Source organism: Nipponia nippon, unplaced genomic scaffold, assembly GCF_047370975.1.
Source record: "Nipponia nippon isolate SJK-2023a ecotype South Korea unplaced genomic scaffold, ASM4737097v1 scaffold_2, whole genome shotgun sequence".
Classification (NCBI taxonomy): domain Eukaryota; kingdom Metazoa; phylum Chordata; class Aves; order Pelecaniformes; family Threskiornithidae; genus Nipponia; species Nipponia nippon.
Genome location: NW_028262336.1, coordinates 3,969,361 through 3,985,297, shown reverse-complemented (window position 1 = coordinate 3,985,297; position 15,937 = coordinate 3,969,361). Strand labels below are relative to the sequence as shown.

Sequence of the window (15,937 nt, the reverse complement as noted above, 5' to 3'; positions counted from 1 at the left end):
GCTGTGGTAGTGAGGCAAGTGTCCATCATCTGTGACAAACCATTGTTGGTAGAGAAGGGTCACTGATAACTATGGGAAAAAAAAGCTAATGCTATATGCATCTTTAAGATGAGAAAGTGGATCCAGGGAGTTAGAGGCTGAGCAGCTCAAACTCAGTCTCTGGGAAGATCATGGGACATGACCTCCGAGTCTTTTTCTGAGCATGTGAAAGCCAAGAAGGCAATCGGGATCAGTGAACATGGATTTACTAAGGACAATTCATTCTCAGCCAGTTTGATTGGATAGTCAGCCATTTCATTACAGAAGGTAACATGCATGAGGAAAGGGAGGAGAGCAGGAAAGGCTTTTGTAAGGCTTTTGACACTGTCCCACAGCATTCTTGTTTGGAAGCTGAGGAAGTGTGTCCTGGATGAAAGGAATATTAGATTTGAATGTTGCATGGACCACCAGGCTCAAAGAGATAGTGACAGGCTCAGTATTTGGTGGCTGGTGACAAGTGGAAGATAAGACAGAATACATCCTCCTCTGATTTTTAGAGGATGCAAAATAAGGAGGAGTGATTGACACACCAAATGGTAGATCTTGAGTCCAGTGGGACCTTTTGGACCAACAGAAATCTGTGAAGGCCAACAAGAATGAAAATCTGTTTCTGACGTGGACTAATTACATGGTCAGTACAGGCTGGGAACCAACTGGCTGAGTAGCAGCCTTGCTGGAAGAGATGTGCATATGATAATGGATGACAAGTTAAATGAGAGCTAGCAGTGTCCTCTCATCACAAACAGGCAAACTTCACAGTGAGTTACATCAGGCCAAATTCAGTATGTGGCCCACAGATTAAGCTCTCCCAGTTCTAGAGGGATGTTGAAAAATCTGGGGAGGGTCCAGTGCAGGGTAACTGAGATGGTCAGGGGCCTAGAGCACAGGCTTCAGATGAAAGCTTGAGGGAATTTTGATCTTCCCAGCAGTGTGGAACAGTTCAGCAGGGGTCAATGGCCACAAGTTTTGGCTTGGGGGTTAGATAAGAAATTTGGAAAACATTCTTTTTGAGAAGCTTAATGCAGCCCTGAAACAGTCTACTCAGAGGGGGAATCTCCATCCTTGGAGTTCTTTCAATACTTCGTTACACAAAGCTGTGATTGACTTGGTCTAGTGTTGGCTGTAGTCATGCTTAGAGTAGGTGGTTGGCCTAGATGACCTGAAGAGATCTCTTCCAACCAGCATGTCTGTGATTCTGTGATCTCTCTTCCCTACTTCAAAGTGATGTTGCATTTGTTAAAAACTGCATATGTTATGGACAAGAATTGACTATAAATTCAGCAGGCATTTTTCTTAAAGTCCATCCCAAGATCTGTGTGGATCTTTTAGTATTGCTAAGATACAATTGACAATATTGGCTAAAAAAAACCAAAAACAGTAGGATTGGTAATTTTTATGCTAAATATGAACACTTGCCATATAGTATGGTTGTAAAGGTTAAGTGCTTTAATATGCATATGAACTAGAGGAAACCAATCTCAACCTAACTATCTCTGTTCTTTTTTCCAGAAATCTGTACAGTGGTCTCTGCCTTACATTGTGTTTGGAGCGACTGGTCTTTTGTCTGGGCTCTTAAGTTTATTGTTGCCAGAGACCTTAAACAGTCCTTTGCTAGAAACTATTTCAGACCTGCAGGTATGCTCGTACTGGAGGCTGGGTGATGAAGCCATGTCATTGCAAGCCCTAGATGGCTCACAGGTATATTCATTTTTTTCCTAGTACTTTTCTGTTGTGTTTATTTCAGCTGTCAGCTTGAATATGCCACTCTAAATAGATTAGGGTAGTGATTCTTGGCCTGTGGAGGATAGGCCCCAAGGAGATACAGAAGATAGTTTAGTAACTTTACCATCATGTCTGAAATGTTGTCTGGAAATGCAGGCTGAAACATGGCTGGGTTAATTCATCCCTTCAAAGCCAAAAACTTCCAATCTTTTCCTTTGGGATAAAGGACTTGGTGTCTGTGCCTCTCTGATCTCTAAGATGGATTGCTGCAGTATGCTTCATGCAAAGTTGCTTTATGCATTGAAGTTTGAGAAGCCTTAGATGTTAAAGAAAACAGAAGCCTGTTTGTGAAGGGCTGTTCTCAAAGGCAGCACACTGTACTTCTGCCCTGACCTGCACTGCCTGTTCTGCAATGTCAATTTGTTAGGTCTATCCTAGAGAGTCTTGAAATGGATTAAAGCTAGACTAACCTCTGAGATCTGTCCCACTGTTGATTCTGGGAAATGAGATTTGTTGAAAACGCTGGAACTACAAAACTCCCAGGCATAAGCATAAATAAATGTTCGCAGCAGGATGTTTTACAGTGAGGTTTCCTTCAATGTTGTTTTTCATATCACTTCATACTACATTTTGTCAAACTCCTGGACACCTCTTGAGGTGTGTACATCTTCCAGTCGTGTGGAGGGTTTTTTACATGGCTGCTGCTCTGTGAATGGAGTAGAGAAGTAGCTAGAGAGCTCAAAGTGGGTGTTTGAATTTGGGTAAGGTTTTAATGCTTAAATCCTGGTCCCAAACTTTTAAGTATCGATGGACTAATAAAAATTGAGTAAGTGCTCAGACTTGAAGGGCAACTCATAATAAAAACTGTTAGTTGTCCCATTAGGCTGAGATGAGAGAGGATCTTATAACACCTTTTACTTTCCTTTGATTAATTTTTGGTCAAGCAGTCTGAGATTCACAGGTAGTCATAAAATTGTTTTCACAGGAATTATGAAAGAGGCAGCCCTGTAACAATTAATACTTTAGCTATTTTACATGCACCTTTTATAAATATTTTTAACCGTACTGGAGAATGTGTTATGGCACCACATTCTTGCTGGCTACAGAAATCCATCATATGTTATTTTGGTAATTACATCATTATTACATCTTACCTGTGCAGATGGCTTACTAACAAAAAATTTTAGCAAACAGTGCAGGGATTACAACTTAGAGGGGGAAAAGTCACATTTTATTCTCCTTTCTATCCAAGTAATGTCAGTATTGCCCTTTGGGATGGTAAGTATTGTCTGTCTATCAGTATTTGCACAACTTGGTTCACTTATGTCAAGCAGTCTTCTCCGGTTTAAATCTTCCCTGCTTGCACTTCTGCAGGCTTAAAAATCCCAATCTGAACAGGATCCACAAAAGAAAAATTAATGTTCTTCAGGAACACTTTTCCCCAGATGGATTAAAATTATTGAATCCAAATGAAAGAAGTCATTGGTTCAGGCCTGAAGTAATCCTGTAACTTCAGTGAAGTTATATCTGGAATGTCACATTAGGGGTTTATTGTAAAGCTCTCAAAGTGCTGATAAAATGGAAAGCTGTTAAACATGAACCCTATTTGACAAGGCCATGGAAAGGTCTTATGAAGCTGCTGTAAGAAAGATGTAGAATTTATTTGGCATACCCAGAATTCCCCCTGTGGAATCCATTGTCCTTTTGTACCACTTCCAGGATAACACGTGTTCTAGTTGCCAGAACGGAGGTTTTGTCCCTGTTAACATACATGAATGTGATATTGAAGTGGGACAGCATCCAGTGATAGCCTGACTTTCCTCAAAATTTTAGAAATCCAGAAAAAAAGCATAACATGATTCCCTTTATATCTTCTGACAGGTCTTAGTGCTCAAACTATTTGAAATTCCTTTGCAGTTAGCGCACATTGCTGTAGCAAAACTCCTCTGAAGACAGATATAAAGCTACAGATTTTGCTTGTATGGTACTGTCAGTCAGAGCGCGATTTCCATTTCTCTATTTTTCACCCTCTCTCTCACCCTTCTTCGCATATGACTAGGCAGGCAGAAGTCTTAGGGTGGATGCAAGCGTACTGGAAAAAAAAAAATCCTAAATACTCAAACTAGATGGAGTTTATGCTAGCAAGAGAATCTTTTTAACTGGAATAGTTGTATCAGTTCCATGGAAGAATGCTACACTGGCCAAATAAAAATCAATTAGCTGTAATAGCTGACTCTGGTTTGGGTCTATGATATAAATTTTGTTGTTAAAAGGACTGGCTGGAGTAGGTATACCTGTAATAGGGAGTTTACTTTCTGAACATAGGAAGTGGCACTGTTCTTTTTCCCTTTTCCATAACACCTTTAGTTAGTATTGCAGGGGGATCTTTTTAATTAAAAACTTGCGTAGGAAAATGCCCATGCTATGCATGGAGAAGTAATAATTCAGGATGCAGAAGCTTTTACCTAATCAAGTAATCTGTGTTCTGAGCCTCTGTTTCCAGTAGCTCACCACAGAGTAGGGACCTCAGACTTAATTTAAGAAAGCTGAGTAGATTATCACTTCAGAACCATTCTAGCTGGTCTCTCTCCTGCATGTATTCTCTAGTGTACTGATGGAGCAAAGAAAGTCCATCCACTAGAAGCCCCTCTCTCAAGGATTTTTGAAGAACCACCAAGGACACAAAGAAGTATTAATTCACATAATGTCTTTCACAAAGTTTTAATACAGTGATTTGACCTGTTTCTTCTTACTTTTTCTCTATCAGCATTCCAACAGAGGTGTAATGGTTCATGCCTACGTATTTCGAGATTTGATTTAATGGCATCTGCACTAACCAATGACTTCATTTTTGTTTCTAGTCTGGAGACAAAGACAGTTCTGCAGGGAGTGGAAGTGAAGATGAGGAGTTTTATGATGCTGATGAAGAGACTCATATGATCAAGTAATGAAAAGAAGAAACACCGGCCTATTTTATGCCTTTTCTTACTTGTCCAGTCAGTCCAGCTGTACGACGAGTATTGGGGACCTTGCCTGGGGACCTTGCCCAATGTAATTGGGCAAGTGCCTGTGTTTTTTTTCCTGACTAGGAGAGGGGTTTGAGTACTGTTCAGACTAATTACACTACTGATGCTCTCCATATGAGACAGCTGTTCAAGTTGTTGTGGTTCAGAACAACAGTACATGGACTGCATTTGAAGCTAGGTGAGACAGCGAGGGTGGGATCATGTATTTCTGAAGCCTAGGAAATTACCTAGGCTTAGACAGATTTGGACAGATCACTAATGCACATGTCTGTGGTTTATTTTCAAGGTAGTTGATTTTGATTCAGTATAAATTGATAAACTTGAAAACATCCACTGGTTTTTTTCTGTAGCATGAAAGTAGTCACAGAACGTGCTCTGTGCTACTCCAATAGAAACAAATTCCTGAAACTGTATGTTAAAATGGCTTCTGCATATTGAATAGGGGAGAGGCAACTGTGAACATAAGGTTTCTCTCTCTGCACACAGACACCTGTATAGAGTTACAGGGTGCGGCTGGTTAGTCATGAGCTGTGCATTAACTTAGTGATAATGGAAGGCCAGGAGGAAGGACTACAGAAAAGAGCAACCATAAAGCTTGCAGACATAAAGGACACTACAGATTTTACAGATTTTTTTTTTCCCCTGATTTTCATCCACTGAGCACTTTCTTGGGCTGTCTTATGCATACATTAGCCACATGTTCCCCACATCTCAGCACTGCTGTTTATAGCTTTGCCTACTTTTACCTTGTCCTCACTTTGCCATAAATATTGAAGCTCAGCAACTTCTGTGCAGTGAAATAATTCTGTGAAGGATATAATTTCATGGGTGGGACATAGGTGAGGTATTTATCACATACTGTGTGTGAGGTATGTGTTAGAATATATAGCTCATTTTTGTGGACCTGTCTGTCTTTATTTCTGGAAGAAACTTAACTCTGAAGTAGTAAGAGGAACTATGGGTTGCTGTTACATTTTGGGGATTATTGCCAGGAAGCTGCTGGTATTTATTTAAAATTCTTGTGTGTAGATAAAGTTCTCATTTAAAAAAAAAAAATAGCAAACCTCTTTGAGACAACATTTGGTTACTTGATATTGTTTCTTAACCAGGTGCTTGCTCAAGCACTTGGTTACTTGACCTTGCTGAGGAGGACAACTTCACTCTCGTGTTTACGCTGAACTTTCTGTAAGTGCTTCACTAGAGGGATATGGAATCTTGAAATACAAAACACTAACATATGAAATGTTCCAACTACAAAGATGAGGCCTTACGAAGATTCAGTTTTCTTGATTATATTGTCATCTTCATCCTCTAACCTGTGGCTTTCTATTTATTAAGATTGACTTCCATAAAATGTTTGTTAGTCTTTATATTTGGTGTTCCTAGCAAAGTGCTACACAATGGCAGCAAGTATATTGTCAGGCTTGCTAGCCATTTTTGTGGATGTTAAACTAAAAAACCTCAAAGCTGCTGAATATTTCCAGGTTAAACTGGGAAGCTCCTTTACTCTGAAAGGAAGTGAAAGTAACCAGCATCTGCAGTTTGCAGCTAGCTGCTTGTACTTTGTTCACTGGGAACTGTAATGCTGAGCAAAGTGTGACTACACTGGCTGGTGCAGAGGGCAGCCCAGAGACTGGAGACTCACGCAGGCAGTACTCCCCCTTGGCCTGAACTTGACTGTGAACAAAGTGGAGAACTTCAGTCCATATGGACAATGTGTCGGTATTGTTGTGATTTTTGCTTGTGTTATGAGCTTTGCTAGAAGAATTCCAGCCTGCAGTCTTTGCTTTATTTTTTCCAGGCTGTTGAATAGTTGTTGTAGATGTGGCAGGGCACTTTTAAACCCAGCTGGATAGTCTTTCTGCCTTATTTGGCCCTTTTGTATGCAAGAAAATTGCTCCAAATAAGGTACTCGGAAATACTTGGAAATGTGGAATCTATTTGTTCAAATATTTTTTTTTAGTTTTGCATTCACATTTTAAATTATGGACAGCTGGAAAAACAACTTTCTGTTTTGTTGCTGATGGCTTCTAAATAAATAAAACCTACTTACTTAGAAGCAAACAGTGGGAAGCCTGGTGGTATTAACATGCTGCCAAGACCCAACAGGTTTTTTTTAGGTGTTTGCTGCCTCTGTCCCTCTTTGGACGGTAGGTGGAGTAAGTCACTTGAGAGGCAGACAGGAACTGTTAGCCTTCCTCCCTCTCTAGTTTTACTGTCGTTATCTGCTTCTGGCAACCCTGGTCATGCCATGGGACACCTCAACATAATTTTTCATTAGAACAGTAGGATGCTGTAATGGTTCAGGTGGAGGAGATCACTCTTTGCAGGACCTGAGCTGGATTTTGTGACAGTCCTCAACTTACTAAATTTGCCTCTCCACTCATGCACTTTGATATCATAAGTATAAATATGTAAAACTGCAAAAACAAGAGCGAAGAAAACATCAGCAATTTTATTCCATAGAAGTTGCTGCTCTTTTTTTTAACCTTAAATCTGTTCCATGTTTGCACCTTCAGAATTTTAAAGGGCAGCATCTTATTTTGTGTCAAGCATAGGAACTCCCTATTGTTATTCCCTGGCCAGTTAATTCAGAAGTTTTATAGGAAAGAATCCCTCCAGCAGGAGCCCAGCAATATAGTATCAGGCTGCTTACAAGTACTTGCTCTCCCCCTTTGTGTTCTGAAGTCCAAATCCGTTATGTGCATTTAGTTTTTTCAGAGAGGTTTGTTTTGTAAGAACTGGCTTTCTGGTACAGAAACCTGTCGGATCATTTTTTGTCTTACCCATAGAGTGTAATGCTTTACGATACTGAGATACTTGCACTGTATGTAGCATTCACTGGGGAGAGATGCTGCACAGTGGTTTGTAGCCTGTGTGGTCAGCATTTTCCATATCTACATGGAGCATTATTGCTAAGCAGAAGTTCTTCAGTTGATCAGTGCCTGCTGTTATGGGTCTCACAACCATGTTACTTGACAGCCCAAATCAGAAGGTGAGAGAGAACACTTTAAAGGTGTATGTATGCAGTCTGCATAGGCCCAATTAATAAATCTGTGTTTGCCCTGAGGAGCTACTGGAGAGCAGAGGCTGATACAGCACTAGATACATCCGTTTATGACACATTGTAATGCCAAAAGTCTGAGACCCAGTATCGTTGCTATAGTTGAGTGAAGTATGGCAACCTTATCCCACATTTTTTGCTAGAGTAGCTTTGTATACTAAGCAGCCTGCACTGTTAACTGGTTCTTGTCTTATGCAGGCACTAGGGTACCTACCCCCAAGATGGGAATTCCTTCCCTGGATTCCTTTGGTTTTGTAGCTGTCACTTTTTTTTTCAGCCAGCTCGCTTAGCGGGATTATGCTAGAGATGAGAGAGGCTTTCCCATGGTGCTGATTAGTCAGATCTTCGTCCTGTCTCAGATGAGGTATGTTTAGGATTCTGCTATCTGGGGACCTCACAAGTGATACTTTAATACAGCTAAGAGTGAAGGAGAGTGACAGGTCATGTGAGACAGCATGGAGGAGAATTAGCTGGAGGGACTTGAAAGAATAGAGGATTCAACAGAAACACTTCAGGGCAAGGGTGAGTGAAAGCACAAGATAATAGCCGTTGGGTGGAAATACCCTTCTTGCTGCTTGTGTTGACTTGAAGCTTCTTTCAGAGCTAGCATTCATTCCAGGTTGTCTGTTGGGGACACTAGTTTCATCATTTCCTTTTTAATGTCAACTTTGTTCAGCACTGCTATTTTAGTGATGAAACATTTCTTTTGATCAATATAAAATGTGGCATGCTTCAGTTTTCTTTTGGACTCAGCTTTTCTATGAAATGGCATGTCACTAAAATCATTAAAGTTTGTAAAACCCTCTTTTGGAGAATGCTGTATAACTGGTCATCGCTTCATTTGCCAGCTTCCCTTTAGAAAGATGGGAAGATTAGAATTTGATGCATTTTTGTCACAGAACTTCTTGTGAAGTGATACTTCAGCCTTCTGAAAGGGTTTTACTACCTAGCTATTTTTGATAGGCTGAAGAGAGTAGAATAGGGAAGTGATTTGACAAGTTTATTTTTTTAAACTGTCGCCTGAAAAAGAAGCTAGTGCTCTCCATTTAGGGATTGGGAAAGTGCTGTTCAGAGACTCCCTGACGCACCAGAACCTTAGAAGCTCCACGATAAAGGAGGGCCGCAGGTGACTCTGTGTACAGGTCAGGGTGCTGAGTGAAGAACTTGTCCACACCTGTCCAGAGACGCCTAATGAACATGGAGCAAGTTGTAGCTAGTTGCCACCTTTGTTACAGTCAAGGCTTTAAGGTTTGCAGCCGTGTGCACTGTGAGCAGAGGAGCATAATCCATGCCAGGGTTTCCAGACTCTATGGATGTACTGAGGTTAGCAGAATATCCTTTGCAGAACCACGGGGAATGCAGTTGAGCTGTACGTTTTCCAGCCTATTTCACCTAAGCATATAAAAACAGTTTGCAAGAGAATATTTGTTGTACTGAGGAAAACGGGGAAAGTGAGGAACAAACTGACTCTTCCTAGAGTGTGTTAATGGAAACATTTGAGCTAAAACTCTTGTTCCTGAGTCTTCTGCACAATCACTGAATGCAGATTTGGTTGGTATTATTTTGTTTTACCTGAAGGATGGTGTGCTATGTATACCTTTTCCCACCCTGTTAGAGCTTCTTTGATCATGCTCTTTGGCACAGCTGAATCTAGGCATCTGTGCATGCAGGTTGTGAGCCTTGCAGTAAATATGTCAGAAAAGCCCAAGAGCAGCACTAGCCACTTGAAGGTGAAAGTTAGTCTGGCCTGATGTACTTAACGCCTGTGTCAGAAATGTCTATGTTCAGCTGTTTACCAAACAGGAGACTTAAGGTATAGCTGTATTTTGAGTCTCATTGCTTGTATCTTACTACAAGATGTATTAAGTGGAAGAGAGATACCTACGGAAGAAAACCTATGTGACAGCTCGAACTGTAGAATTGGAGGGTGAACAAATTTATACAGAATTTTTGCATGCTATGTATTTTTAATGCCTTGTCCAGTCTATTGTAGCCTTCAGGTTTTCCAGGTGCTACTGTTATTTAAGTTCAGTAGAGCTGGGTAACACTTTCACCCTGACAGTCTGAATTTATGGAACTCTCATCTTATTTTTCGGTACTACTTGCTGTTTCTGTCATTCTCAAAAAAGCTCCTGTGTTGCCTAATGGGGAGCAGATTTGTTCTGTTGAAGTGTTCTAATTTGAAGTGCCTGTTTTATAAAAGTCGTCTTTAATTTCCTCAGTCAACTTGATATGGGACTGTGTGTAAAATAACATCATAGAATTGGATTATATAAGTGCCAAAGATGGTTTTTGCTGGAAAGCAATGGTCCAAAACTAGTTCTAGCTGCATTCATTTGGAATTCTTCCACGCAGCCTGCTAAAACTGGTATTTACAAGCATCTCCAGAGCTTTAGGGGACAGAAAGAGTGTTACCTTTGTTTGCTTGTCTTTCATTGCTAGTTGACTTAAGTAGCTTTTGTTTCTGAGAAACCAAAGAAATTAAATGAAGGATTTAAGATAAAGTGTAGGGTTCGTAGAACATGCAGTATTTATACCATGTAGCCATTATAGAGAAATCTGCAGAGCCTGCTTGCTTCTGAGTTGCAAATGTCAAAGCTTACTCTAAGACTGATAAAACCTGGTTAAAAACTGCACATTGGAATTTGTTAGTTCATTCATCAGCCTTACAAGTTAGCATTGCTAATAACAGCTTGCCTTGGAGCTTCCTAGGATCTAGCAGATTTCTATAAAATGCACAGTCTGTTTGAGGCATTGCTAAATAATAATGCCTAGAGTTTAAATCCCTATTACAACTAAAACTCACTGCAAGTCAGCCCTATCATAGCTGCTCGTTTGCCAGTAAATAGGCAGGTGGCTAAAAGTTTGTGCAGCAAGAGCTGGCTGCCCCTAGAAGAATGGTTAAAAGAAATAATCTGCTTTCTCCAGTGTGTATGCAGAATGAAGCGGGACCATGGGCTGTCAGGGTCCTCTCGTATACAACAAGCTTATAGAATTGAGTATGTTTAAGTACTTGCCCACCCTCATGTACAAAAGGTTTGTAGAGGAAACAGGTCTTTAGCACGCATGTTACTGCTTCCCACCAGCACATCTGAGGTGCTCATACTAGATCTACTTTATCAGGAGGCAGGCAAAAAGTATGGCACTAAGAAAACCTTTGCCAATATTGAAAGTTAGAGTTGCTTAAAGATGTCCCATGAGAGGTATCTGGCACATCTGTGTTCAAACAAAATGTTTTTAGATGATGGAAACTCGGTTGGGAGACAGGCATTCTGATGTTAGTTTGTAGGGGGGAAAAAAAAATCAGTGTCTATAACACTGAAAATTGTTACAGAGCAGACAACTGCTGGGTGATTTGTGATAAAAGACTTTATTGTGGTTGCTGTGATTTTGAGTATGCCTCTAAAAGACTCTTTTCAAGTGTTTAATCCTTGTCACTCCCCAAAGTCTAACCCAAATTTTATTTTGTTCTTGTTTAAAATTAAGTCACGTAGACATTGGAAGTATATTTTTCATATGGGTACTCTTATTGCACTACCTTTCTTTCCTGAAACTAATAATACTTTGATTTTTTTAAACTACCTCTTTATGTTGAGCTTTTTGTCTATTTTGTATTTAATTGATTTTTAGGAAACTACAAAATATTTCCTTTATTTATGTGGGAATTCATGACTTAAAGACCACAAGTCCTTCTGCTTAAAGTTTTTCTTAAAGGTCTTTTAAATTTAGTTAGACTTAAGCTTTTGAAGGACCAGAATAATTATACACTTGGAACATGGGTTCTCCTGTGTGTACTGTTTGCTTTTAGAAGGGCCAGGAGGCCCTTGATTTTGTACTAACCTCAGTTGAGGACATGACTTTTCAGGGGCAATAAGTTTTTGAGTTGGGAAGTTTTAATCTATTTAATTTATTGCCAATTAAGAGCTTTTAGTTACTGGTTTTGGTGTTGAAAGAAAAAATAAATAAAACACTTAGGGAAAACACTGCTGCTTTCTTCCAGGCACCAGTCTTCCCTCTCTCCCTCCATTCCATACCCCACCCCACAGTGGTCTCCAGTTCCTTGGCTGCATGTCATGCTCAGTCCCTTCAGCAAGGCAACAGGCAGCCCAGGAGGTTGGGATCAGTCTGTTGTGCTTGCTGTGCTTTCACTGCTCCTTGTTTCTTACTCACCTGCTCTTGTGTGGGTTTCTTCACCAGCCGCAGTCCCTTCAGAGTCGTAGCTCCTTCTGAGTCTACTCTCAGCCTCTGCTCAGGCTATGATTTTTCCTTTGGCATGTCTCCTGCTCAGCTGTCTCTCCTTCCAGCTCCTCTTGTGCTGGCATGGTCTTATCCTTTTTTCCTCCTACTGCTATAGCACTATAATCTTTTTCTTGGCACTTACTGCCCTTTCTTAAACATGCTTTTGCAGAAGTGCCAGAAACTCCTCTGGAGTGTTGGAGTGCAGTGAGCCAGTGCCCACTGTGCCCAAGAGGCAAGGGACACTAGCTGAAACACAGGAGGGTCCATCTGAACGTAGGGAAGCCCTTCTTTACTGTGAAGGGTGATGGGAGCACTGGCACAGGTTGCCTGGAGAGGTGGTGGAGTCTCCATGCGTGGCGATATTCAAAAGCTATCTGGCCATAGTCCTAGGTAGCCTGCTTTAGTAGGTGGCCCTGCTTTGAGCAGGGGGCTTGGACCAGATGACCTCCAGAGGTCCCTTCCAACCTCAGCCATCCTGTGATTTCTGTGCTGCCTGTTGCTGAGCTGGCTGGGACCAGCACAGGGCGGTCCCTGGTCTCTTCCCACACAAGGCACCCTGCACCCCCCTCACTACCAAAACCCTGATGGTTATGCTTAATACATGACTGTACAGGGTTTTCTTGCAAATTAAGTCCTTACAGTTTGGGCTGGCAGTTTTTCTGAGTGGTAGTTGATACTGTATTCCCTTTCTGTGTTACTGTTATCTTAGGTCAAGTAAATAAAACTCCTAAGGATATAATCAGACACTTATAGCCAAATTCTGTGTCTGGTTACATTTGCATCCCTGCTGATTTCAGAAGACAGAACTTAGATCTCCACTTGACCAGAGGAGCAGCCAAAGGGGTAAACCACTTTCTGCTCAACCCTTCATCATCATGAAAACAAATCTTTGTATAGTCTCTATATCCTGTAGACTTTGTATTGTTTCCTCATGCCAGTTTAATTTGAACCAACAATCAAAAGTCCTTGCCAGTTGAGAGTTGAGTAACAGGAAAGTGGCAATGAGGGCAGGGAGGGAATAGATTCACTGCTTCAAACAAAAATCACGTTGTATATAGTTGGTGTGTGTATTTCTAAATATTTAATTTGGATTACTTGAATACTGAGTGTTATGAGCCTTCCCATGTTAAAATGAGGACTGATATATTTCAGAATTACATTCCCTCCTTTAGCTGTATTAGTGTGCTGTTGTTAACTCAGAGTTGTACTGCTGAAAAGTCTGGTTTTAGAATACTTGATCTGAGAAGTCACAACTAAAGACAGCATAAGCTTTTCCACAAGAGACCTTTTATGGTGGTATATTCATATGTTCTGTGAACAGCTGTTGGATCCATCTTTTTAAGATGTTCTTTGCCATAGGTGAGGGGCCATAATAAATGTTAAAATATTTGGAATAATTGCACTTATCTGTTCTGTTTCCTTAATGTATTTCCTATGCATACTGCCTTACCTATATGTACTGTACTTCACTGGAGGTACAAAAGGTAAATATCAGGTTCTTAATTTATAAAATGTAAATGAGTTTTAAAAATAATTCTGTACTACTGCGTATTTTCCAGTGATAACTATCTTCTAAGAGAAGGTGATGGTGGTAAGCCCAGGTGAATTTAGTCAAAAGTTAATATTGGTGGTCTTCACATTCTCACTTAATTTCTGAATGATTTTGATCATTTGAAATATATTTTTTTCTTTTAAGATTTTTGTAGAGGCTAACCTATGTTAGTAAGCCAACTTTTAGGTGATTTGTAACAGCTCTGATACTGCCTCTGACTTGTACGGTTCATATAATGTCTTTAACTTATTTTGTGCCTTTTCTTCCCCTGACACAAAATCTCTCAATAAAAACAAGCTCTTTTGCAACACTGCAAACCTATTTTATTGTACTGATTTTTTTTTACTTGCCTGACCCTTTTGTTTTGTTTTCTGGAGGGGACTGAAGCTCTTGTAATAGAATAGATATTTATAACAGACTCTGCAGAAGAAAATTGACAAGGTGGAAAGCAGGTCATTTTGGAATGGCAGTGCTACAAAGCGCCTGGGAAACTGGGACTGTCAGTACTAATCAATATATTCCACCGTATCTATCACAAATCATTTCTAACAAAAACGGGCACCAGTGGAATGTGAGAATCAATTTACTACTGGCTTCAGTTGTGCTGATTGATGTTGAAAGACTGGAAACACTTTGGGGGGTTTAGCATGGCAAAATGTCTGTGGTGGTGTTACTAACATTTGTACTGAGGGAGTTCCCATGAACGCTGGTTGGCACTTAACACCCCTTCTTTAAAGCGCTATGCAAATGGACAAAAACATGCCTAACATCTGCCTAAACATCTTGGCAGGGAATGGCAGAATTTTGATATTTGTCTTCATTACCTGGAAATGAGGGGATAAAGAGCTTGACTGCATTTCCCATCCTCTGTCCGGTGACAAAGAAAATATTGTCTGATTCTGAAAAAAGTGACTGTGGGAAATAGGGATCAGTGCTCTATTTTAAACTGCTGGGTACTTTCATCCCTCTGTATATGCTTCAAAAAAACCCCAAGTATTGTAAATACTCTCCTTGAATCCTCAGTCCCTTGAGCAGATGCCAAAGCACTTCATCTATCAGTATTTTAAAGTGTACATACTGAAGACAGGTGGTCTATGTGATAGATAATATTACCAGACCTTGTGTTATGTTGCATTTTACTCTTCCTCGACAGGGAGCCAAGAACGATCATCCAGCCAGACTCCTATTCACGCTTCCTGGGCACAGACCGCTGCAGAAATCATCCTTTGCTCTTGTATTGTGTACTGCAAAAGAAAAATGCAACCATTTTTGAGTATCTTTTCTGATTAATCTGTCGTATGCTTTCTATAATCTCCTGATGCTTTAAACAAGGTATTTTGAAGTCTTGTGAACTCCAGGTGTTTTCATCAGCAGCCTTTCTAGAATGAGTAATTAGAATATATGAAGCATACACCAGCATCCAAAAGCACTTGTATTGTTCATCCCTTGATCTAAAGTTACCAGGCAAAGGCCATCTTCTGTTCTTGTTATTTCTGATTCTTGTGAGCCTTACTCTTATTTCTGGTACTTGAGATAATGAGGATTTTACTTTAGTTTTCACTTTTGCTGCTGTTTCACCATGGAGGTAATGACTGAAGGCCCAGTTTTTCAGATGTGTCTAGTGAAGTACTTGGCATAATTCCACCCATTGCCATTCAAATTTGTTTTTCCCTCCTCTCTAATATGTTTCAGCTATGTGCTGCAGGGAACTACTGGCCTGAAAGACTTTGTGGGTTGTCATCTGCATGAGGATAAGGAGTGCTCCTGTGGGCAGCCGCTGATTTACATTGACACACCTTTATTTTGAAACTGTGTTAACTTGGGCTGCTCTTAAATGCAGCTTTGCTTGCCGATGCTTTGTCTGGGAACTGGCTGTATCTTGCTGTAACTGGGACCTGTTTGGCTACCAAGCCATTGCCTTGTACTCTTTGTTGGGCCAAGATAAGGAAAAACAGGGTGAGACACCAAGAATGGGGGAAGGACCCAGAAATTACATCTGGGAAGGACTGTGGTTTATGTGGCTGTGAGATTTTTTTTTTAGTCAGTGTAGCTCTAATCTTTGCTTTGTTGTGATGCTTCTGCTGTCAGTAATTTTTCACTCTGACAAGAGCAAGACACCTCTGGAAGTCATCAAATGGGAGGTGTGGAACTAAAGTGCCATCCCTTGAAAGCAGGGACGTTTTGAGAAATGTGCTTGTCCCTTGCTAATAACAGCCAGTGCTGGTGTTGAGATGGCAGTAGTAAGTGTTGCCTACCAGCTGCCGAGCAGCTATCAGGCAAAATTACTTGCTTCTT

General features: G+C 40.6%; 1 protein-coding gene across 2 annotated transcripts in view; it reads left to right on the top strand.

Annotated features, from left to right (window-relative positions):
- SLC22A15 (solute carrier family 22 member 15) overlaps nucleotides 1-13,937 on the top strand; it is a 45,512-nt gene extending 31,575 nt beyond the window's left edge. For both annotated transcript variants that reach the window (XM_087758521.1, XM_009460532.2), the window contains exons 11-12: nucleotides 1,549-1,737; nucleotides 4,623-13,937. In XM_087758521.1, the coding sequence (XP_087614647.1) occupies nucleotides 1,549-1,737; nucleotides 4,623-4,709 (276 nt within the window). In that variant the 3' untranslated portion in view covers nucleotides 4,710-13,937. The remainder of the gene's footprint in view (nucleotides 1-1,548; nucleotides 1,738-4,622) is intronic.
- The last annotated feature ends 2,000 nt before the right edge of the window (nucleotides 13,938-15,937 follow it).